This window comes from Neovison vison, chromosome 6, assembly GCF_020171115.1.
Source record: "Neovison vison isolate M4711 chromosome 6, ASM_NN_V1, whole genome shotgun sequence".
NCBI lineage: Eukaryota > Metazoa > Chordata > Mammalia > Carnivora > Mustelidae > Neogale > Neogale vison.
Window position 1 is genome coordinate 2555191 of NC_058096.1, and position 24573 is coordinate 2579763.

The 24573-nt window shown below is 64.4% G+C and overlaps 1 protein-coding gene across 2 annotated transcripts; it reads left to right on the forward strand.

Annotated features, from left to right (window-relative positions):
• The first annotated feature begins 14843 nt into the window (after nt 1–14843).
• SIK1 (salt inducible kinase 1) lies at nt 14844–24071 on the forward strand. Of its 2 annotated transcripts, XM_044250794.1 has the most exons (14): nt 14844–14861; nt 15401–15571; nt 15940–16056; nt 18408–18471; nt 18646–18807; nt 18951–19075; nt 19178–19301; nt 19792–20015; nt 20291–20440; nt 20888–21010; nt 21127–21343; nt 21967–22242; nt 22776–23010; nt 23496–24071. In XM_044250794.1, the coding sequence occupies exons 2-14, from the start codon at nt 15416–15418 to the stop codon at nt 23854–23856; spliced, it is 2334 nt and encodes a 777-aa protein (XP_044106729.1). In that variant the 5' UTR covers nt 14844–14861; nt 15401–15415; the 3' UTR covers nt 23857–24071. The 2 variants fall into 2 exon arrangements, with proteins under 2 accessions (XP_044106729.1, XP_044106730.1); XM_044250795.1 differs by lacking the exons at nt 14844–14861; nt 20291–20440 and having other exon boundaries at nt 15395–15571.
• Nucleotides 24072–24573: the final 502 nt, after the last annotated feature.

Genomic DNA, 24573 nt, shown 5'->3' on the forward strand with positions numbered 1-24573 from the left:
CACATTCATTTTCTACAAAGCCTTTGCAGAAAGAGCGGCTCTCGATAATAGAATTTTTTGTTTAAATGTATTTATTTGTCAGAGAGAGGAGCACAAGCAGGCAGAGGCAGAGGGAGAAGCAGCCTCCCTGCTTAGCAGGGACGTTCCCCATCCCGATGCAGGACTTGAGCCCAGGACCCTGGGATTGTGACCTGAGCCCAAGGCAGCCGCGTAACCGACTGAGCCACCCAGGCGTCCCCTCTTGAGTGGCTCCTGAAATGGAGACACAGGCTTCCTGTCGCAACAGCCCAGGCAGGCTCCCTGCGGCTTTCCCAGGAGGCTGGAGGACGAGGATGGGGCTCACGGCCAGTGACGTGGGGACCGCACTCAGGGGCACCAAGGCGGGCGGCCGGGGAAGCAGGGGCTGCCGGGAAACAGAGCAGGGCTGCTGGCTGCCAGGGCTGGGCTGGGGCTACGTTCCCCTCCGACGTGAAGACAAACGATGGGCTCCCTGCGGGCTGCCCGGGCTGTTTGTGCCGAGGGACGAGGCTGAGCGGCGGCCATCAGGGCAGGACTTGCTGGGAAAGGGGGAGCGCGCTCCTGCAGTGGGCGGGGGGCTGGGGTGCATGCTCCGGGCTCCGGGGGGGCAGCCCCAGCCCCTGGGATGGTGACACCTGGTCTCACGGCCAGGACCCCGGGCAGGGGTGATGGATGGACCCGCTCACTGGGACACGCAGGAGACGGTCAGCAGGGTGTCGGCACCCACATGGGCTTGGACCCTGGGGCGCTGGCAGGACCAAGGAGCTGAGAAGGGCCAGTGTCTGTCATGTTGTCCCCCCCCTGTCCTCCAGCCCGGGGGAACATCTTGGTTTTCAGGCACACGTAAGAGGAAGCGTCCAGCAGCTCGAGTCAAGCTTTCCCGCTTTCCTTCATGTTTTCGCAAGCCGTGTCCCTGCCAAGGTCCTCTGTCGGAGCCCGGGCCCAGCCCCCGAGAGCGGGACTGCTTTCGGGGACGGGGCCTTTACAGAGGGGACCGAGCTCAGATCAGACCGCTGGGCTGCTCCTGACCCTGTACGGCCGTGTCCTCAAGAGAGGGCGTGAGGGCACAGGGGCGCAGAGGGAGAGCACGTGGGGACACACAGGGAGGGCGGCGTCCACACGCTCGGCAGAGAGGCCTCGGGAGGAGGCAGCGCCCGCAGCCGGCTCTCACACGCCAGTCCCCAGAACCGGGAGCCCGTGCGGGTCTGGTGTCCCAGCCTCCGGCCAGCTGAGCGCTGGGGTGGCCGCCCCAGGACACCGATGATTTCGTGTAGACATCACAATTCACAAAGCAGTTTCCTTCCCTTCCTCCCTCTGGTGCCATGGGACCAGACACTCCCAGTTTTAGGCAAGGACCACACTGGGCAGGGTGGCTCAGCAGCACTGGGGGAGGGGCGGCACCCCAGGCCCCAAGGGCGAGGGCATCGCTCCTGCTTACTCTCCGTGGACGGCTGCCCGGGAGCCCTGCCCCTCCGCTCACCGGCCTCCCTGGGGCCGGGTATCCTCCGGACCACCCCTGGGGCTGCCTCCCCTGCCCCCACCACGAGGGAGTGCAGACCCACCGCACGCCCGGAAGGAGGACAGAAGCCCTGGCCGGAGATGAGACGGAGCGTGGGGCGTCGGGAGCCAGCCACCGGCCCCCTGCCTTCGTCCTTCCTTCCAGGGGCGTCCCCGCGGGGTCAGGCAGGGGAACTCAAGGGGCTGGGCCCCGTGACGTGGTCCGCGCACCAGATGAAGGACTCAGCCCTGAGGCTCCCCCTCCCGTGGGCCTGACAGGCGACCCCCTCCGAGGCCCGCATGACTCATCTGGGTCCCTTCGCTGCCCTGGCCGCAGCAGACCCTCGGCATCCGGAACGTCTGTCTGCAGGGGTCACCGAGCACCTTGTGCTACGGTTCAAGCCCCGGGCCTGGCCCTCGAGCCTCCTGCCGTCCCAGCGCCTCCCTGTCCCACTGCCGGACCCCTGGTCCGCGTGACCTGCTTCCAGGAAAGCCGCTGCAGAAGAGTCGTCACCGGTCAGGCCATGCTGAAGGGAATCCTTTCGGGAATTCATTATGCGGGAAAACAATTCCTCGGCAACTTGCATTTTCTTTGAACTGGTATTTGAAAATGTCAGGTTTCCCGAAGGTGGATCCCCCGGACGCTACCCAGCAGTCACGTCGGGGGAGGGGCAGGCGCGCGGGCGGAGTGTCCCCAGCGTGCTTCGCTGCGACCCGGCAGCTGTGGCTAACGGCCTTTCCAGCTGCAGGCGCGGGGGGACGTTCCCAGCTGCGCTCTGGGAGGTTCCATACCTCTCCTCCGTGGACTCCCCTGAGTGCCGTAGCAGAGGTCATGTCCCACCTAATGTAAATGGGGGAGGCGGTTCTCAAGCTCTGGAAAGGAGACGTCAGGATGACCTCACGGCAGAGGCGGGGAGGGAGACTTTGCCGATGGGCACGGGTCAGGGAGAATGACCGCGCTGTGCCCAGGAGCGCACCCTCCGCGGTCCCTGCGGCCAACCTGACCTGGGGCATGGGGAGCACCTCCGGAACGGGGACAAGGCCAGAGGCGGGCGCGCCCTGAGTGAAATGAGCCTGAAGCCGTGAGCGGCGGCCGGAGGCCCAGGAAGCCGGCGTCAGATGGCGGGGTCGGCGGGGACCACTCCTCTCCCAGGAGCCTGGACGCAGGGACAGAGCAGCTGGGACCCACTGGCCTTCCGTCCGTCTCAGCAGCTGCCCTGCAAGCACGTGTCCTACAGGGACCGGGCCCCAGCTCCCACTGGCCCTTCTGGCCCCGCAAGGCCAAGACCGTGACCCTGTGCACGGCCAACCCCAGCCCGAGAACCCGCCTGCAGCCAGGAGACCGTGCCCGCCGGGCTGGACGAGTCTGACAGGCCTCGGAGCAGGAAGCGGGAGCCGCGGGCCGGGGCGGGGGCCGCCTGCTGAGCCACTGGTGGTAGCACATTTACCGGCGCGTCCCAAGCGCCTCTGGTGTGACTTTTGTCCCAGCAGCTGGAAGCCTGCAGCGGTGCCAGGTGGCTAGGAAGGGACGTGAGACATGGTGCCTGAGGGGTGGGGACACAGTGGGGGGCTGAGCAGGGCGGTGGCAGAAGGGGGGGCATGTGCGTGTTACTACGGGAGCACACGTGGGTGTGTGTGAGCGTGGGTGCGGGAGGGACCAGCAGGCCGTGTCCCCGCCAACCGGATCGGCCCTGAAGGGCTTGCAAGCGTCTTTATGATTCGCAAAGTTGTCGGAAATCCCTATAAAGGAAGAAAATGAATTATGTGCACTGACTGCCATGAAATGACGGGAAGGTGCGATTGTCCCCCAGTCACAGACCCCCCGCTGCTGCTCTGTGACAGCTCAGCTCCTCTCTGGGGCGCAGGACGCTGGACAAACCACACGGGGCGATGGGGCTCAGCTGTTGTGCTCTGCGTCACGGCCGAGCCCCAGCACCTTGTCCCGTGTTGGCTACAAGATGAAAGTGGTCAGTGGGCCTGGAGGGGCAGGTGTGTGGGGCCAGATCTCTCCTGGCCGTGACCCTGACTGGACAATCCAATCCCCCCTCCCGAGGAACTGGGCATTTGGAGGAAGGGGCCGTCAGCTCTCCAGAGTCCTCAGGAGGAAGTGGGGAGCTGGGGCGTCTCCTTCTCCTGTCCTTGGCTCAGACCAGGGCTCAGAGCTGGGTCCTGGCTCTCCAGGCTGCAGACGGCAGGCCCAGGGGCTGGTTACGCGCCAGGACCCCGTGAGCCCGTCCTCCTTCTGTGTCTGTCTCCCAGCCCCTCCTGCTGCTTCTCTTGGGATCCCGAGAACTCAGCCCTCCCACCGGCCCCCATGGCCCTCTCCTTGCCTCATACGCCTTTGCCCCCACCCTAGTCCCCCCAGCCCCTTCCCTGGGCTGCGCTGTCAGTGCTGAAGACCCCCCTCTTCTGAAAGGGACGCCCCCCCCTTAGCAGAGCGGGACTGCGCCCTGTAGGGCGTGTCCAGGACGCCTCCTTCCAGGCAGCAGCTTGGGCCACAGGTGCCCGTGAGCCTCCCACGCGCCTGGCTGGCCTCCCTGCCCCGGGCCGGCCCTGGCACGCTCCTTCCAGGCAGCCGTGCGGAAGGGAACGTGGCGTCCCCAGGACCCCAGGGCTCTGGGCCCTTCCCGGGAGCCCCGGCCACGCTCTGTTACCCTTGAATCTAAGCCTCAGGACTGGGCTCAGGGTCCTCATGGGGGAGAAGAGTGTCCACACAGCCGGCCTCCCTGGCAGTTGAGAATTTACCCCTCGGACGGGAGCAGAGGGAGGGTGCGCGGGAGGGGAGAGCAGGCGGCCTGGAGGGCGGGTGCCGCATGCCCGTCCTCTGGAGCCCCGATCCCGGGGCCTGCCCGGGAGCCCCTCCTGTGGGGGCAGCGCCAGCCTCTGGTGGGTCAGCAGTCTGGAGCCCCATCGCGAGGCTAACGAGCGCCCCGTCTGCCCTTATCGCGTCTCTGGGTGGGAGTGGGGGCTACAGCCCGCGCCCGAGCAGAGCCCTTGGCGCTCGTTTCCTTTTCCTGCCTGACCTCGGGAGCCGGGGCAGGAGTGGCCAAGCTTTTATTAGGCCAGGGACGGTTCCCTGCTCTCCTGACGTCCGTGCCACCCAGATAAGCTTTTACACACTCCGCCATGTACTGACGTACCGGCCGCAGGTGTTTTTCCTTTTCTGTTTGATGACATCATTCCTGCCTGGGGAATGCGGCTTAACCAAAGCCTGATTTAATGTCGTTACACAAGGGTGCTGGCGGGCAAGGGCACCGTGGGAATGACAGCTCAGAAGCGCAGCCTTGGCCTCCAGGAAGAGACTCATAGAGACGGGCAGGAGAACCGTATATGGAAGAAAGAGGTAAAGGATCCATGTTCTTAATATGTAAAGAGTTCTTAGAATAAATAAGAGCAGCATTTACCCTACTAGGGGACATCCTTTGGTTCCCCCAGCCTGCCCCCAAAGGCGTCTGTGGCTCCTTCCCGTGGTGACAGACCTCAGGAGCTACCCCTCCCTCAACCCGAGCCCACGGGATTCAGGGAGCTGAGCTATACTGCAGCTCCAGAGGTCAGACGTGCGGTGCGCTCCGGGCTGACAAAGGACCTCCCTGGGCCGCGCCCCGGCTGGAAGCACTGAGCAGAGCTGGGAGCTCCCCAGATGTCTGCCATCAGCACTGTGAGGTGCCATGAGCCGCAGGAAGACAAAGTCCACACAGGGCAGTTGAGCTGGGAGACGGTGGCGAGGGCGCTAGAGAACAGAGACACTGCCCACCAGGGCCTAGATCAAGCTCAGCCTGAAGCCAGTGCCAAAACCACGAACTTTCCTTCTTCGCTGAAAGCCATTTGGGTTCCATTACTTGTTTTCACAACTGAGGGAGTCTTGGCTAAAAGCCACTCACCAAAAACAGGGCAGAAAAGGAGAAGTGACCCTGTAAAGAAACAAAAATGGCCAAGAACAGGAAAATAAGAATCCATCTCTGTAAGGACACTGAAGAATCACACATTAAGAGACACACACTGTTATGAATTGAATCATGTTCCCCCAAAAGAGATACTAGATCCTAACCCACGTGGGGACCTGAAGGAAATGTTCTTTCCCTTCCAGGGAAAATGTAGGGCCGGGTTTGCGGCTGTCGGAGGGGTCTAGGGCAGGCCAGGGGGCAGGACAGCCCGGCCTGCCGCGAGAGGCCCAGACCAGCGGCAGCCAACCCCCCCAGGGAATGTGGCCTCGATGGCCTGCCTGACCACGCATGTGCAAGCCATGGGACCGTGGGTGGGCGTGGCTGGAGTGGGGGTCTCCCTGTGAGTGGGGCGGGTGCAGGGCTGGAGCCTCCCCCTGCTTCTTTGGACGTGGGGTGCTCAAGGTCCGGTAGCCCCAAGGACCACCATTTCCTCCTTACCAGTGGGGGCCTGACACACAGAGACCCCCGCACCACAGACCCACACACCTCGTGCACCCACACGCCGCTGTCCACGGGAGCCGAGGTGTCCTCTCCTGGGAAGAGCCTCGCAGGTGTGCGGTGACAGCTCGGCGTGGCGGGCGGGGTGAGGTGGCCGGCATGCTCCCGAGAGCCCACCTTGGTGCCACGCGTGGCCTCTGGCCCACAGGGATGGGGGTGGGAGGCTGCCGGGTGGTCCTGTCCTGCTTTGGGGCTCTTGCTGGACCCTCACACCTGGTTTTTTTGTTTGTTCGTTAGTGTTTGGTTTTTACTGTGATAAAATATACGTAACATGAAATTGACCATTTAAACCATTTTTAAGAAGACCATTCTTTATTTCAGAGAGCTAGAGGGCAGTGGGGGGGGCGGTGGGGGGAGGGAGAATCTGCGACGGACGCCGCGCTGAGCGCAGAGCCGGACGCGGGGCGCGATCTCACCACCCCGAGCCCCTGACCTGAGCTGAAGTCACGAGTCAGACGCGAAACCGACCGCGCCCCCAGACGTGCCTCGTTTCAGCCATTTTTAAGTGCGCGGCTCTGTGGCATTAAGCCCATCCGCGCTGCTGCGCACACGTTACCGCCCACCGTGCCCGGAACTGTCCATCTTTCCGAACAGAAACTGCGTGCCCGTGGAGCCCTGACTCCCCACCCCCTCCCGCAACCCCCATTCTGCTTTCTCTCGGAGTCTGACCGCTGCAGGAAGCGCGTGTCCGAGGGACCAGTGGAGACCCGGCCTCCGGTGACTGGCTCGGGTCACTCAGCATGACGTCCTCCGGGCTCCCCCGCGTCGCGGCAGGCGGCTGGCTACGTCGTCCCGTGTCTTCCACACGGCGGACGTCATCCCCCGTCGAGGGACACTCCGGTGGCTTCCACGTGTAGGCGTCTTCAGACACCAGCCATACCCCTGCGCACACCCATGGGTGGAAATAAGCCGACACGGAGACAACTCAGGGTTGAGGCCCCACCTTCTGGTTGCCCCAGGACGCTGGGCGGTTTCCAGCACACGGGGGGGGGGGGGGCCCTGCTCTTCAGATGGGAGCCGGGAGACCCGGCGGTGGTGGCCTTGGACCCGAGGACTGAAGACACCAGCTAGGAGAGCCGGCCCCCTTCTGAGCAGGACTGGAGAGGGGCCCCTGGAATGGAGGCCTGAGACTGAGCGTACCCAGGGGACCTGTGGGCCCCTGACCCAGGTGGGACAGGTGGGGGTGGGTAGAGCGAGCTGCACTGGCCGCAACGTCCCCGCTCTGCCGTCCACGCTTTCAAACACAGGCTCTGGGGCACACGGTCCCCTCCCTGTGGGTGGGCACAGGCTCTTGATTGACAGGGAGGAGGGAGCGTCCTGAGAGCGGCCGGAGCCCATCGGAACCTGCAAAGGAAGACTTCTGTCCCTAGAACCTGAATGTCTCCTTCCCCGTCCTCGCTCCCCTTCCCTCCACCGGTTTTGGGGGCAGAGGGGGAGAGAGCGTCTGGCCCAGATGACCCGTAGTGGCTGGGCCTGGGGGTGGGGGTGGGTGCTGTGTCGTGTCCCTGGGTCCCAGTCGGGGAGGACGCCCGCCACTCGGGCCTGGAAGGAGCAGGGTCCCACACCAGCCCTGGGGCCCAGGCGCCTGGGGGGAGCACCGAGGAGGGGCCGAGAAGGGAGAGGGGAGGTCTGGGCGCCTTCTCTGAGTGGTTCAGCGTTGGGGGGGGTCCCGGAGGGGGCACCCCCAGAGTGGGGAGATGGGAGCAGGCATGGCCAGGGGGGATCAGTTCTGGGGCCAGAGGGCAAGGCCCAGCAGGACACCCGGCCTCACACTCCTGAAACAGTCCCAGCCCGCGTGCCCTCACCCCCGCTGCCCAACACCCAGGCGTCTGTCCTGCTCGGCGGAGCCTCCCCCTGCCGCAAGCTCAGTCTCCCCCTCACCCCATGGCCCCCGGAGCCCCCAGAGCCCTGCACATCGGGGTCCCTTGCTGCCTTCCCTCCACCGGGGGGTGTCGCTGAAAAGCCTCTCATGTTCTCCTCGCACCAACCCGAGGACCCCGGGACCACACGCCGTCGAGTGGGGACCGCAGGGGCTGGGCCGTGAGCTGGCCTGGAGTGGACGCCCCAGCTGCCTCCCCCTGCTCAGCTCCCACTGACTTGTCCCCAGCCCTGGGGGCCCGACAGCCGGTGGCAAGGGAGAGGCCTTCCCGGTGGCGGTGTGAAGAGCCCAGACCCCGCGCCGCATGGGCAGGCCTGTGCGGAGAACGTATTTGCCCCAAAAGAGCCCCTGGGGTTCCGTCTGTCAGGATGGAAACAACGCTGACGTGGGCAGGGGGTGGCGGGGACACGGGGCCTCCCCTGCTCTTGAAAAGTTAAAAACTGCTTTGGGGCTCGGAGTAGCTCCCACCGTCCCACGGCACAGCTCGGCCTCCTCTGCCGGCGGACGGGCGAGGGGAGCCACGAGGCAGCCCACCGCATCCTCTGCCCCTGCTCCTGACTCCGAGTGGCCCTAGCCACTGGGCAGGTCTCACTTCCGTGGCTCCAGTCCTGGTCTGGCCTGTCAGTTTTAGGTCTTTGGTTTGTGAGAAGAAGGCTCTCGAAGCCTCCTCCCAGGTCTTGGAGGGAGCCAGAGCGTCCGGCCCCGAAGCAGGGCTGGCTGGCCCATCTTCCCAGTCCGGCCGGTCCCGAGAGGCTCCGCCCACCGGCAAACGCGCCCAGTCCTGAGTGGTTTGGGGCCGCGCCGCTTGCTTCCTCCCCAAATGTTTGTCCTTTCTGACTTCCCAGGGATCACTGTGGAGACGCGAGCACCACCGTGGAGCACTGGCCCCGCTGGACACTGTCCCACTCGGTTCCGTGGCGTATCTCTGCACGGCTCATTGCTTGTCACCCTGCGCCGGGGACGTGTCATGACGGCAGGTGCATGGTCTGGTCACCAGCTCGCAGTCGTTCCTGCTCGCCGATGCCTGCGACGTCTTTGCCGCCTCGTGACATAAACCTACGTGTTTTCTTTTTAATGAACAATACAACAGCGATACCAAAAACCATGGAAACCAGGTCAGAAAGAATGAAACACCTTTCCAGGCTGTACGGAAGAGGCTGGGTGCAGAGCCCGGAGCCGCATGTCCTCCTGGGCCTCCGAGTCACCTGAGCAACCGGGGAGGGGGGTGAGAGGCTCTCTGCTCTCTGCGGCCCCCACACCGCCTGCTGCGGTGGCCTGAGCCCGCAGGTCCCCAGGGTCCGCACGCCCCGCCGTCCCTGCGACCCCGTCTGCAGCCTCCAGGGACCATGCTCCTTGCTGGGGCTGCGCCGTCCCGAGCTGGCCGGGCCAGGTGTCCGGTCGTGACCCCGATGCTTCTCCAACAGCCGCATCAGCTCCAAGCCAGGCCCCGGGGGAATGTCAGAGCAAAGCCTCATCAGAGGGACCAAGATGTCAGCACGGAGGGAAGGACAACCAGGGGTTAAATCGGGGATGAAAGGGCCACCTGCGTGGCAGGATTCCAGGCAGACCCTAAAACCACGATGCCGATGACCGTTAATGACAGGGCAAGAGGCTTCCCATAGGCGGCTGGTGCAAAAGGCGGGCAGAGGCTGTTGTTAGGAAAAGCCTCGGGGAGAAGCATCACGCTGCCCGGAGCATCACCAGCGTCTTCTGTTTCGGTCTTTGTGTACTTCTGTATTTTCTAAATTTCCTACTGAACATTTTTTTACTGATTTTGTGCCCACTCAGTGATGCTGAAAATGCCTGTGTTCCATCCCAGGGTCCCAGAAAGGCCCAGTGTCCCTGCCTCTTGGCCACTGCCTGTCCCTCCCATGGGTCCCCCAGGAAGCTGCTCCTGGACGGGGAACCTTTGCCTCTGCCCCAGGGTCTGGGCGGGCCAAACCACTTAACCCCCCCGCCCCCGCAGACCTTCACCCCTGTGCTCTATCCCTCCTCCCCCCCGAGGTGGGAAGCCACACTCCAGACCGGTCCCCGGCCAGACAAACATCCCAACTCGTTTCCTTCCTCATCCTGGCCTCTTTCCCCGGCAGTGCCCCACCCCCGCTTGAGCCCAGACACCCCCTGGGCCACACCGGCCCTCACGCAGGCACCTCCAGAGAAAAGTCACACGGCCGCCGTGCAGTACCTTGCAAAGGCACGTTGGGCAGTGCCAGGCGTTTCCACCACCTGTGCCTCTCCAGCCTACCAGCTGGCCTCGATCCCCCTCCTGCATCCCCTCACAGCGGCCTCCTCCTGCCCGCCTGCCCTGTGTCCTCCGCCTCAGCTCAGGGGACATGGGAAGGAGTCCCCCATGGGAGGCCACTTCCCCTGCCCAGCCCCTCTACTGTGTCACCTGGAGTCACTTTCTTTCCTTCCGTCTCAGCTTCTGAGAGCACCTTCCTCACGATCTCATGTCCTGTTGTCTGTCTCCTTAGCTAGACGCCCGCCCTCGAGAGAAGACGCCTCGTCTATCCCCTTCCTGCTGTGCCCGCACTCCCAAAGCACGCACAGTGCACAGCAGACACTCGGACGCCTGGAGGGTGACTCCCGGGCATCACACGCCTGGCCCTCCCCTCCCCGGCAGACCTGTCCCTTCCCGCCCACTCCATCCATGCCGGTGCCCCTGTTGCGGTCCCCGCGGGAGTCCGGGCACGCGCCTGTTCCCGGTTCTGACAAACCGCAGAAACTCACGTCATTTCTGACTGGACACCAACCAGCGGATATCCCGGAGACAACCAGACAAGAAGCGCTGCTCCCAGAAGGAATCGAGGTGCTCTGGGCATTTGCTATGCAAAGCCCAGAATAAGGGATGTGCTCACACTGGGGCTCCGGGTCCTGGGTCCTGGTCTGCATGAGGCCAGAGCATCCCACAGGATCCTAGCTTTTCTCCCCAGTCGCTTGGGACCACCAGGAAGATGGAGGGAACGATGGCATTCAGGGCTGTGGGTTCTTCCCACCCGAGGGCAGCTGCTTTACTCTGGGTGTGCGCCCAGGACACGTGACCATCCCCCAGGTCTCTGGTGAGCCCCATAGGTACTGAGGCCGGCGTCTCGGGCCCCGGCTGCTCCCTCGCCCTGTGCTGACTGTCCTCCTACCTCGGCTCCCCAAGACCACCCACCGTCTGCAGAACATGGATTGGGGAGACAGACGGCCGAAGGCCTGTTGGCATCAACCACAGCCCTGCTTTAGTATCCGCCATTAGGCACACTGGGGATTCCTCACCGGTGACAGAGACAGAAACGGGCACCAGAGCCCAGGAACTCTGCATCAGGAGCCAGCAGGTCTGAGGGTAGGACACGCTTGCTGGTGTGTGTATGTGCATCAGCCCGGCATGTTGGAATTCTGCCCTGCCTGTCCCATGGCTGCCTCTCCAGGCCTCCCCGGGGCCCATACCCCGGCCCGAGGGTCCCCAAGACCCAGGATGCCTCCCCTCCCAGCCTGTGGAGGGCCTGACCGAGGAACATGACCGCTACTGAGGCAGTTGCAGAACAAATGCATCCTAGAGGAGCCGTGATGCGGGGGAGGGGTGTGAGATCATTGGAGCCGATGGCCCACTGAGGCTTTGAGCTTTCTTCCTGCCTGGCGGACCCAGGCCGGGGCAGTGTGGACGCGTCTGCAAAGGTAACACACAGCACAAGGGACGGTGACCACCGCTGAGGCCTGAGGATGCTGCCGGCAGCCCGGTTTGTGGTCTGACACCTGAAGTCATGGCGCCGCTGCCTTCAATAAACCACACTAACCCAAATGGAACAGCCGGGAGCACGGAGAAGGGCCTGGGTATCTGGGAGGAGAGTGTCCAGAGAGAAAAGCACCTCGTCTTCCTATCGGCGACGAAGGGAAAGCCGTCCTGAAAGGGGCGCCGGCGTCCCCAGCCCCTTTAGCCCGGAGAGAGCAGCTTCAGAGCCCCTCCTGGGGACAGGCCGGCTGCCCTCCTGCGCCAGGACAAGTGCTGTCTTCCAACCCCGCCTGCACTTACCGACGTATTTTGAGACGTTTACAGCTTGTTCGTGCTTAGCACCTTGGGAGCCCGGCCAGGAATACGGGAAAATTAAAGAGACCCACTTGCTGGGGGTCTCCCCACCTCAAGACCTAAAAGCAGGAAGATGAATTCCAGAAACGCTGCAGTGACAAGTCGGGCGTAAGAGGTTCCGAAGAGAAGAGAATCGGAGTCCCTGCTTCTCCCGAATCTGCCGCGGCACAGGCAGCATCCCCCCGCGTGCGCCTCGCAGACCCTGAGCACCTCTCCCGCGACGTTCAGGGAGCAGACGTCCGATTTGCTTCCCTCTACTGAAGCACACATTGTGTATTTTTTTCCTTCCTCAGAACACGTGCAAAGCATATAAGACTAGAAATCTGAAAAGAATTCAAGGATTCTGGAAGGAATTCTGGCCTCCGTGTGCCAAGGATCCAGAGGATAATGGAAGACACTTGGGAGCGGGAGCCCATCGAGGGCAAATTCACGGGGGTGCCGGGGGAACCCCACTGGGAGAGACGGCAGCCTGAGGTCAGACGCTCCCTCCCTCCTGTCTGCCCTCTCCGCAGAGCGCGATCTGCACCCAGGCGCTGGGGGCTGGCCGCAGCGCACACAGGGCTGTTCAGATGGTCGGAAGCTCAGGCCCGGCTGGGAGCTGGGGAGGTCCCGGGCGCCCGGTGCAGGGACCTTCTGTGCGAAGGCAGCTTTGGCTCGTTGGCTGCAGTTTTTACTCAGTGATGACAAAATGTTTCCAAACAGCCGGCCAGGTGCTTGCAAACACCTATGACCTTTCAAAAGACTTGGCTGGATCTGGGATCGGAGGGGGTGGAGGAGCCCCGTAGGCTAGATGTCCCCTGGATGAGCCTGTGGAAAGTTCTGGGCTCCCGGAACGGGGTGGGGGGGGCAGGTGAGTGTCCTCAGGCCCCTGGTTCCTTCTCTCTGAGTCTCACTCTCCCATGAGCAGATTCGTGGGATGCCCCAGAAGGGAAGAAAAGCAGTTATAAATGATTCCGCCGGAAGAGAGTAAAATCCTCCTCCAAATTCTCGGCGGAGAAACCTGGGGCGGGTAATAACCTTCTGAAACACGAAGGAAATCTCGGGGGTTACTGGTGTCCTCGAGAGGCCTTTCAAAACTGACCCATGAACCACTGCCGAGGGAGGCCCATTGGGAAATATTTGGTCCGGCTGCCGACTACGCATCAGGAGAAGCACAGCTCAGTCTGCCGCGACGCCCTTGCCCGGCCAGCCACGTCTCCAGGCGACGGTCCACACGTGGAAGCTTCCGGAAGAAGGCTTCAAGTCGTGCATCCATCTCCCTCAATGCTTGTTCCCCAGCCCCTCCTATGAAGGAGTATTTTCACGTAACACAAAGGAAAACGATTTGAGGCTCGATACAGAACTCAGATCGCACACCACGGCCTTCCTAATGCCTGACGCTCAGCCCGCACCGTCCACCCGCCGCCGCTGTCTTCCCCCGGACACTGTTTTCTTTCCTGCCCAGGCACAGAGGAGCTCGGGGGGAGCAGCGGGGCCCACAGCGCTTGTCACCCTTGCCAATGTCATCCTGTGCACGGCAGGACCGCCCCCCTGCAGCTCCAGGGAAACAGGCCGCGACATTAGCGACCCGCCCCATGGCCCCTGCCAAGTGTCCAGCGCTGGCAGGAGCAAGTCCTGGCCTGAGGTGGATGCACCTGCCCGCGGGGGCCGCTCCCCAACGAGCAGAGCCTGTCCCGGGTCTGGACACACAGCCCGGCTCCGATCCCATCTACCTCGGTGTCCACAGCGGTCCGAGAACCCGAGGACCCGCTCCCGGCCACACGGCTGGCCCTCCCGAAAACTGGCCTCGGGCCTCTTCGCCCCTCTCCATCCCGCCGGGGCCTCATCAAAGTCGGGCCGCCCGACAAAGGCCTGCTCCGGGGGACCTGGCCCGCGCTGACCCGCGTCCGCGGCAGGAGGGGCAGGGCGGGCGGCACCAGGCTCCGGCGCGCGCCGGGTCGAGGCCGGGCGGCCCCGGGGTCAGCGGACGCTGCCCGGTCCCCCGAGTTTCCCACCGGGACAAAAGCGACCGGAGGCTGGTCGCCCGCCGGGAGCGCTTGTCGCGGACGGGGCGGGCCTACTTGGGACTGGGAGCGGGCGTGTCCCCGGCGCCCCGAGGGCCGTCCTGCGGGTCCGCGGGCCGCTTCCCCCGACGGAGGCGCCGGGGCCGGGCCGTCCGGTTGGACCGAGGGAGACCCACGGCCGCTCCCCGATAACGGGACCCCGGACCCGGCGCGCAGAGAGGGCGCAGCCGCCGCCGTGCGGAGCTTCGGGGGGCGAGGAGCCCGCGCGGGAGCAAGCCCCGGGGGCGCGCGAGGGGAGGGCGCCGCGCCGAGGGCCGTGCGCGCGCCGCTGCGGAGCGGGGCGCCGGGACCCGAGGCCGAGCCGCCTGCAGCGCTCGCGGAGCCCGGCAGGGGGCGCGCGCCGGCGGGAACGCGGGCGCGGGCGGGAGGGCAGGCCTCGGCGGGCCTCGGGCGGCCGGCGCCCCTGACGTCACCGGCCCGCGGTCGCCGGGGCGACGGCCCCATCAGCGCGCGCGTCAGAGCCTCCAGTCTCTTGGCAACGGCCCGATCTCCCGCTGTCCCTTCGCCTGGCGCTCGTCCGCGCGTCGCTCTGGCGTCAAAGTGACGTCAATGGGGATGTATCAATCCGGCGGCGGCGGCGGCGGGGGCGGGGCCGGCGGGGCGGGGCGGGGCCGTCGCGGCGCGGGCGGGGGCGGGGCCGAGGCGCGGCCGGGGCGGGGCCGGGGCGGGGCCGGGGCGGGGCCGGCGGCGGGCGGCGCGTGCGGCCCGAGCGCGCGGCGCGGCCTCAGAGCTGACATGCGGCGCGGCCCGGGCGGCGGCGGCGGTGGCGGCGGAGGAGGCGGCGGCGGCGGCGGCCCGAGCAGCAGGCGCCCGAGCAGCGCGAGCGACCGAGCGGGCGGCGGGGAGCGCGGGGCGGGCGGCGGTCCTGCCTCGGCGCGCGGAGGGCGGCAGCGGTAAGGCGGCGGCGCGGCCGGGGTGGCCGCCTCTGCGCTCGGGGCGGCGGGGCCGGGGCTCCGGGGCTCGGGTTTGCGGCGCCGCGCGGGGCTCTGGGGCCCGGAGGCGCGCGCGTGGGGGTCAAGGACCGGGACCACTGCCCCCGCCGCCGCCGCCGGGCTCCCCTTTGTTGTGGGGCGGGCGGGCGAGCAGCCCCCGGGGCTCGCGGTCCGGGGTCGGGACGGCGCGGGCGGCGGGGCGCGGGGCGCGGGGGAGCGGGCGGCCCCGCGGGGTGAAGGGCCGGCGGCCGAGACGCAGCCGACCGCGGGCGGCGGGGCGGGGGGTCGGCGCGGGAGCGGGGCGCGGCGCCCCGCGGGGCCGGGGGTCTCGGGGGCCCGAGCGCAGCGGCCCCGGGCGGCGGGGCGGGCGCGGGAGCGGGTGCGCGCCCGGCGGGGTGAGGAGGTTGGGTCGGAGCAGCGCGCGGGGGCGGCGGGGTGCGGGGCGCGGGGCCGGGCGGGTCGGGGCGGCCGGCGCTGAGCGCGCTCCCGGCGGCCCGCAGGTGCGGCGCGGAGCCATGGTGATCATGTCCGAGCTGAGCGCGGCCCCCGCCGGCCCCGGCCAGGGCCAGCAGAAGCCCCTCCGCGTGGGCTTCTACGACGTGGAGCGGACGCTGGGCAAGGGCAACTTCGCGGTGGTGAAGCTGGCCCGCCATCGAGTCACCAAGACCCAGGTGCGTGCGGCGGCCCCGCCGGGGCTCCCACCGGGGGTGCGGGGCGGGGGAGCCCCTGTCCACCGCGGGCCGGCCCCGCGCTGACGCTTCTCAGTCCCGTGAAGAGAAAACGCTGGATGTGACGATCCCGAGTAATCCGTGCGGCTGTCGGGGGCGGCGGGGCCGGGGAGCGCCCAGACGTGGCTCACCATCTGATCTCGGACTGTCTTGGGTTCTGCTGACGGTCACTCTGCTTATTTTTATCTCCAACTTTTTGTGGTGTTTTGGGGCTGTAAAGTGTTTTAGAAATGAAGCTGTAAAAAATAGAGTGTGTAAGCAAAACGTGTTTTTTTTAAACAGACTATCTTTTTTTTTTTTTTAAACCATAGGTTGCAATAAAAATAATTGATAAGACCCGATTAGATTCCAGCAACCTGGAGAAAATCTACCGTGAGGTTCAGATCATGAAGCTTCTGAATCACCCTCACATCATAAAGCTGTACCAGGTAAGGGCTCAAGTTCGCCTTTTCCTGTGGGTCCCCGCAAGGGTGTTGTTCTCCGCAAGAAGCCTGCAGTTTCCCGATTTTGCCCCTCTTTGGGTCTTTGTGGCAGTCAGGGAGCGGAGGGGGGTGTGTACGGAAACTGGTTCTTGTGAGGTCTTCAGATGTATTTTCAATGATTTTCTGGCTTTTGGATCATAATGGGAAGTTTGCTTCATCAAAATGTTACTTGGTGTCGGCATTCATTCCCGTTTTAGATGCGTAGAGCTCAGATGTCACTCTGAAAACAGCGCGATCTGTGTACTGTCGTAAGTCAAGTGTTTCGTGGAGACAGACAGATTTTAGGGAAACGAGACGCTGTCTGCTTTTGCAGATAATTGTTAAAGTTGAAAACCGGCTGCTCTTACTACTTCTTGTAAATTTACCTTTGCACAGGCCGCAGTGATCATCCGTCTTCCCCTTTAAACTCTTCCACCAGAAAAGGAGAGAGGGAAATGCTTTTGCCCTGGCAAAAACAGGGAACTTGCCATTGAATCCACGTTAGGAACACACCTCACCCTGGCCGCCTGTTGGTGTGTTTTCTGACTTGATGTTTGTTATCGTGTTGAAACCAGAAATTATATCTTTGGGATCTAAGCGTTGATTTAATTAGGACAGCAAAGTGAAGCTGCCTTGGAGTCAGCTGCCGGCTTGTGCAAACGAGGGGCAGTCAGCTTGCAGAAGAAGTTCTGTGCAGATGCTCAATGTTCCATCCAGCTGGGCTGGGCGTCAGGTCCTCTCGGTGATTCTCGTGAAGGCCTGTGACTCTGAGATGAACGTGGCACGGGGTGCGCGTGTGCCCATGCCGTTGGCAAGGCTGGGTGTACAGTGTGGTGGGAGAGGGAATTAGAATAGAAAATTACCCCACGGAAGCCGCGTCATTGGGCTTGTGTTCCCCGGAATGACCGTTTACTCAGAGTCATTAAGAGCAGGGCGCCCGTCACTGTCCACGCTGGCCTGGGCTTTGTTTCTGTGTCATCTCCAAGTGGTGCTGCTCTGATAAGAAGTTTCCTCATGGTCCCTGATGTCAGTGCCTGAGAAATGTGCCCGGCCTGTTTCCGCAGGAGTGGGCTGAGCCCTGTTTTTGACTTTGCCGGAGGGATGAGCCAGGCCACACCTTCCTGGGCTTCCTGTCCCCCGGCCGGCCCACTGTGTGGAGCAGCCCGGTTAGAGGGCGCACGGCCCGCGTCCCCGGAGTTCACCGTCCTTTCTGGGGGGCGGGAGGGGGGTGTTTGGTGGCTGAGCGGCTCGGAGAACAGCCGCTCCCGTGGGACGGCCGCGCCTGTCCTTCCTCGAGGTCTGACACCGGTGTGATTCTCCTCCGGCTGGCCCAGGCCCGCAACCGTGGGGAGACACTTCCCTCTTGCCTTGAGCATTTCTAAACCTCAAAACATGTTCAGTCTTCGTTCTTTCTCTTGTCTCTTGAATTGAGAGAAGGGAGAAACCGTGGGCCTCTTACTCGCGACGGCTACACACACCGAGGGCCGGGACGGTTGAAACTTCCTGGCCTGTACCGCCTCCCCTTTCTTCTTAGATTTACGGCTGAAAGCAGTTGTCTTTAAAGTGTCTTTTTAAAGAAACAACTATATCTTGAGCCTTAAAAAAGCCTGCTTCTGTAAGAATGTGTTGTCTCTGTGTGTGTCTCTCTCCAAAATATTTTAAAATAGAGGGACACGCGTTGCTTCTTCTTACCGTGCCACAGATTTAAATTCTACCTTGTTTCTGAAAGCCTCTTAAACATTGGTTTTCAGAGCGACATCAAGTTCTTGGATCAGTATGTGAACCTGGCGGGTGTATTTGACCTTGGCTGTTGCTGTTCACACGGCCCGAGTGGGTCGCGTACAAAGAGCGGTCTGTTTCTCACCTGGCAGCACCTCCTGTCAGCCCCTAAGTTATCAAGTCAGTGAGGCAGGTGGGAAGCGGGTATCGGCGTCCGGGTGAGCTCAGCGGCTGCGGGCCAGGCTTCGGGCGGAAAGCCGCAGCGGCGCTCTCCCGGCGTCCTGGTGTCCGGGGCCGAGGCCTCGGGGCGGCAAGGCAGCGGGGCGAGCGCTGTGATACGGGCGGGTTCTGGCGCAGCCGGCTGGCGGGCTGGTGCAGAATTCCGCTCCAATGTTTTAAATTCTTGTTTTGCGTAGGAACCCCTGTCTCTGTTCCTTTAACGCAGAAGTGTAGAAGTGTGTGTTTTCTCTTCCTTCTTAAACATACTGGATGCACTCGTCCTGGGAAGGTTAACAAGTGACAGGGGTTCCAGTGGTCTGTTTACTCCACGGGTGTGTTCCCTTTCCGTGGGGTTAAACGTCAGGTCTTTGTGTTTCTAGGTTATGGAAACAAAGGATATGCTTTATATCGTCACCGAGTTCGCAAAGAATGGAGAAATGTTCGGTAAGCCACGCCTCTTTTTGGTATCTGCTGAAAACAGACCTGGGAACGTGTCCCCAGCCGCCCCTACAGCCTCTGGGGCCGCCCTCCCGAGCTCCCACGGTGCTCTTTCGCCGCGCCCCAGAGGCCGGCCGGCTTCGGGGTGTCGCACTCTAGCTTTGGGCTGTCACTCCTCAGATTATTTGACTTCCAACGGGCACCTCAGCGAGAACGAAGCGCGCAAGAAGTTCTGGCAGATTCTGTCGGCCGTGGAGTACTGCCACAGCCACCACATCGTGCACCGGGACCTCAAGACCGAGAACCTGCTGCTGGACGGGAGCATGGACATCAAGCTGGCAGGCAAGGGGGCCCGGGCCCGGCCGCCTCGTGGGGGTGTGGGGTGCCTACCGCCCAGGGCCCCCGGGCTGCTCGCGCACACAGCTGCACAGCCCGGGCCCTGATGTGTCTACCGTGACTTCACCGCCCGTGTTCTTGTTCCTCAGATTTCGGGTTCGGGAATTTCTACAAGTCGGGAGAGCCCCTGTCCACGTGGTGTGGGAGCCCCCCGTACGCGGCCCCAGAGGTCTTCGAGGGGAAGGAGTACGAAGGCCCCCAGCTGGACATCTGGGTAGGAGCCCGCGTGTGCGGCCTGCGGGGCCCCCGGTGCTCTTGGGAATGGCTATGGAGCCCAGGGCGCGGGCACTGACGGGCAGCCTGTGGTCCTTCGCAGAGCCTGGGTGTCGTGCTCTACGTCCTGGTCTGCGGCTCACTCCCCTTCGACGGGCCCAACCTGCCGGCTCTGCGCCAGCGGGTCCTGGAGGGCCGCTTCCGCATCCCCTTCTTCATGTCTCAAGGTAGGCGCCGCCGCCGGCCTGCTGCGGGGATTGTCGGGTCCCCCGGGAGGAGAGTTTTGGAGAGGGAGGAGGAACTGATCGCCCGAATTGCCGCCTGACTGGGCCAGAGTGTGCTGTCAGGTGTATGGGTCAGCCCTGTGTCCCTGCGTCGGGTGTAAGGGTCAGCTGCCGTGGGAGAAACCTAGCCCACTGGGCGTTTTCCCTGTGCCCTACTTATGGGCATGCGGGTGCCTGGGCTCTGCTGTCCTCTGGAAAGGGCCTGGTGTCGGGTCCCCCGCCGGCCCCAGCACTGGGGATGCTGGCCCAGTCACTGTAGCATTTAAGTCTCCCTCTGTCTGGGCCGGTGAGCAGGACCACGTCCCTGGCCATTTGCCCTCAGGAAGGGACTCTGGTCCCCAGCAGGGCTGCAGCGGGTACCGGGCGAGGGGTGGTGGGCACATGCCCGCAGGTGGCTCCTGCCCCGGGCTCAGCGGGTCCCCTTCACCCCCAGACTGCGAGACCCTGATCCGCCGCATGCTGGTGGTGGACCCCGCCAAGCGCATCACCATCGCCCAGATCCGCCAGCACCGCTGGATGCAGGCCGAGCCCTCCGTGCCGCGGCCCCCCTGCCCGGCCTTCCCCACGCTCGGCTACACCTCCAGCCTCGGCCACTACGACGAGCAGGTGCTGGGCGTGATGCACAGCCTCGGCATCGACCGGCAGCGCACCGTGGAGGTGAGCACCCCGCCCGCCCCGGCCCCGCGGGTGCCCCGACAGGGACGCGCTCCCTGCGAGAAGCGGGCTCTCGCCCATCGAGCTAAAACGGGAACCTGGGCTAATTTAAGGGCCAGCTGTCCGCTCCTCTAGAGGACCTTCTGGGCCACCCAAGAATAACCCTGGGAGCAGCGTCCAGGCCCCGCCCCTGCTCCCCAGCCCCGCCCTGTCCCCCCCAACTCCCCACCCCCGGCCCTGACCCCCTCTCTGACCCCGCTCCTCTCCGCCTCCCCTAGTCCCTGCAGAACAGCAGTTACAACCACTTTGCTGCCATTTATTATCTCCTCCTGGAGCGGCTGAAGGACCACCGGCCCACCCCGCCAGCGGCCCGGCCCAGCCCCGCCCGGCCACAAAGGCCCAGGAGCTCGGACCTCAGCAGCTGTGAGGTGGGGGAACCGTCCCCTTCGCGGGCTTTGCCCTGGATGGTGCCCCCTGCCCCTGCCAGAAATCCCTTGCCTGGGCAGGCCCGGGAGCCAGATGCTGAGCGCACCGGCCCCCGGGCCTCATCTCCTGCCAGTTAGGCATGGGTGTGGGGGATGGGTTCCTGTGTGAGCCACAGACCAGAGGGGGCACTGGCCACCTCTGCCGAGGGTCAGGCACCACCCCACGGCCACTTGTCCCTTAACCGTCCCCGATCTGGCCTCTCCCTACCTCCCGGTCACCCCGTGCAGCGTGGCCTCGGAGAGGAGGGTGCCTGTGTCCTAAGCCCGGTCAGCAAGCGACTGATGTCTGTGAGGCCCACAGCAGAGCTGGTGGGGTCTTCCTGGTGACACTGCTGGTGACGGTCCCCAGAGCCGCCTGCCTGATGGTGTCTGTCTTCTGCCTGCCCACAGGTGCTTCAAGAAGGCCTCTCGGGCGACTCTTTCCAATCTTCCCTGCTGTGCCCACAGCCCCAGGCCTTGGGGCAGTCTGTCCTGCAGGCCGACACGGACTGTGACCCCCTCAGCTCCCTCCAGGTGTGTGACCTTCACCGGGCGGCCGTCGGGGGAGGGGTTCTCCCAGCCGTAGCGACGCCCCCCAGCCAGGCCCCACGGAGCCCTGGAGTTACTGGTCTGTGTCTGTCCTCTCGCAGCCCTTGCTTTTCCCCCTGGACGCCAACTGCAATGGAGTGTTCCGGCATCGCTCCGTCTCCCCCAGCGGCCTGCTGGACGCGCCCGTCGGAGAGGAAGTCAGGCAGGGCCCGGGCCTGGAGGAGGAGCGGGAGGCCCAGAAGCCCCTGTCCGGTGGCACGGGCCGCAGGCATACGCTGGCCGAGGTCTCCACCTGCTTCTCCCCGTGCGCCCCTCCGTGTAAGTGTCCCCGCGGGCCAGGGACGCGGTCCTGGAGTGCGGCCCGGGTGGTGGGTTGATGGTTGAGGCTCTGACCCACCGATGTGAAGTGAACGTTTCTTGTTGGTTTCTGATGACACAAGTCCAGATTGGTCACTTGTTTGACCGCCTCTGCCCCCCTGGGCCATGCAGATGATGCCACAAGACTGCACGTGGCCCTCTGGAGGCAGAACTGTGGGGTTTAGCTGCCCCTGGGGGCCAGGAGGGCAGGTCCTCCTGGATGGAGGGTGACCTCATGGGAACCCCCCACCCCGAGTCAGCTGCAGGGGCCACTGCCCACTCGTGGTGGCCGGCCATTGTCACAGCTCCCAAACTCCGATAGCCTCTGGCCGTTGTGGGCCCCTCTAGCACGGCTGAGGGTAGACACGTGGCGGCAGGTATGGCTGCCCGCCCTGTCCCCAGGCCGCATGGGCACCCACAGGCCCAGGAGAGGCTGCGCCAGGCACGGAGAAGGTGTCCCTGCCTGTTCCTCTCCCAGAGCCATGGCCACTTGTGGTTTCCAGTGAGAACGGTTGGATCCCGGGGGTCTGCTTCTGGCCTTGGGAGCCTCAGGGCCCCCTCAAGAGTGCGCGCTCCTTCCCCAGGTATAGTCATCTCGTCCTCCACCGCGAGCCCGTCGGAAGGCACCAGCTCTGACAGCTGCCTGACCTCAGCGGGTGACGGCCTGGTGGGGCTCAGTGGACGCCTGGACGCTCAGGGGCTGGTGGGCACCTGTTCCCCTCTCAGACTGGCCTCCCCGCTCCTGGGGGCCCAGTCTGCCACCCCAGTGCTGCAGGCTCAGGGAGCCCCAGGAGGGGTCACGCTGCTCCCCATCAGCTTTCAGGAAGGCCGGAGGGCATCGGACACCTCGCTCACTCAAGGTGACTTCTGCTTTTGTGCACACTTCCCCTTCCCAGTAGATGCTCTGTGGCCATGGAGGGCATTGCTTTGTCCTGGGGCAGAAGGCATGTCCCCAGCATTTCCCCGGGCCCGGCCCAGTGGCAGAGCTCCCAGATTCTACGTGTCCTGCTCTTCCGGGACAAGCTCTCCCAGTCTTCTGGTGGCTGGTCTGAAAAGCGCAGTAGACACTTGGATGCCCAGTCCCTCCTAGTTTGGAGACGGTGGCTCCCACCTGCCTCCTGGGCTCCCTCCCTTGTCCCAAGGCAGTGCTCATGCCCTCCTTCCCCAGAGGCTCGTCTGCCCCAGACTTGTACCTGTGCCCCAGGAGGGGCTGTAGCGAGAAGCGGCCAGGTAACCAGAGGGTACCCGTAATCCCGGCAGGAAGGCAGGCCATCCATCTGTCCCCTCACATTTGTGCCGGGTCCCTCCCTCTGCCTCCCCGCGGTCTGCAAACCCCTCGCCGGCCTCGGGGAGGAGACCCGCTGACCATCCTGGTCGTCCGCCCTCCCCCCAGGGCTGAAAGCCTTCCGGCAGCAGCTGAGGAAGAACGGGAGGACCAAAGGGCTCCTGGGCCTGAACAAGATCAAGGGGCTGGCTCGCCAGGTGTGCCTGCCCTCCTGCTCCAGCCGTGCCTCCAGGGGCGGCCTGAGCGCCTTCCAGCTGCCTGCGCAGAGTCCGGGCCTGCACGGCAGCGGGGCCAGCAGCCGGGAGGGCCGGAGCTTGCTGGAAGAAGTCCTGCACCAGCAGAGGTACGCGCGCTTGGTGCCCGTCACGGTCCCCGCGGGAGCACTCTCGGGCAGCCGGGTCTCTTGAGTGACGGTATCTCTCAAGCTGGTCCCCTTGTCCGTGCAATCCGATGAGCGCACCGCCCCCAGCCTGGGGAGGGCTGCGAGGTCGGGCCTCGTTCCCTGTAGAGGGTGGCGGAGGTGGGGAGCCGTCAGGTGCCCTCACTGTGAGGCCCGCCTGTAAGTGGGGGGATGGGGAGGCCGTGACTAAGAATGTCACGTCTGGTTGGCATCTCAGCTGCTGCGAAAGCCAGACGCAGAATGGAAATGTCAGGAATTGCTCAGGGGATTAGTCACGCACAGCGTGGGGAGCAGCTCCAGCCGGAGGCTCGGCGGCGGGGAGCCCCGGGAGCGCGTGCGCCGGGCCGGGCGGCAGGACTTGCTGGACAGCTCAGCGGACAGGGCGGCCGTGACCCGGTCCCTCTCCCCACCCCCTCGTGCCCCTCCAGGTTGCTCCAGCTGCAGCACCACCTGGCAGGCCCGCCCAGCTGCCCGCCGGCCCCCCAGCTGCCCCCGGCCCCGCTGGTCCTCGCCCCGTGCGACGGCGCCCTCCTCGTGTCGGGACTCCAGAAAGAGCTGGGGCTGGGGCCCGGCCCGCTGCTGCCGGCCCACCTCCTGCACGCTGGGGGCTCCCCGGTGGCCTCGGCGGCCCAGCTCCTGGACACCCACCTGCACATCAGCCGCGCCCCGGCCCCCCATCCCGCGGCCACGCTGCCCCCTGGCTTTGTGGCAACAGGACTGCCGCCGGCGGACTGCGAGATGGAGGACCTGACCGCGGGCCCGCGGGGCACGTTCGTTCTGGTGCAGTGAGGGCTCCGCGTTCGCTCGGGCCGCCGGCCCTTCGAAGCAATAATTTCGGAGTATGTGAAGACGGTTCCGGACTCAAAGCCAATACGTTTCTAGAAGCGAAACAAGCAATACGTTTGGTGTTTTGGCTTTTTTGTTGGTATTTTTTTGTTTTATTTTTTTCTTTGCACTGAGCAAATGTAACTCTGAGTAGGACCTGGAAACTTTCTGAAGAAAAATAATAACCGAGGGGTGTGTTGGGGTGGGCAGACGGGAAGGGGACGGCGGGCGGCGGCGCGCGAGGCGACAGGGCTGGGCCGGACGGGCCAGGGCCGCTGCGGCGGCCGGGGGCGGCGGGAGGGGCGGCGAGGGTGGCGGGGGCCGCGGAGGGAGCCGCGCGTTCATCGTGTGTGTGCCTGTGTGTGTTTAGTACCTTTTTTTTTAGTTAACAATCCTCCACTTCCTGACACATTTACACTTCAGAGCGAGAACTGTGAACTTTCTGCTTAGGCGTCCGTTTCTACAAAGCTCTGTTGGCCAGCCCAGGAGAAAGTAATCGATTCCTGGAATTCCCTACCCTGAAATCAGAGCCCCGAGGACGGGTTGTTCCCGATTTTAGATGAGAACTTTTGTCAACTGCTCGAGCGTCGGGTTTCCAGGATTCTTCAGAGGAGCCTGGAAGGGGGTGGGGGACTGGGAGGCTGGGGCTCCAGCCCCGGACCCGCGTGCCTTGGAGGGGCC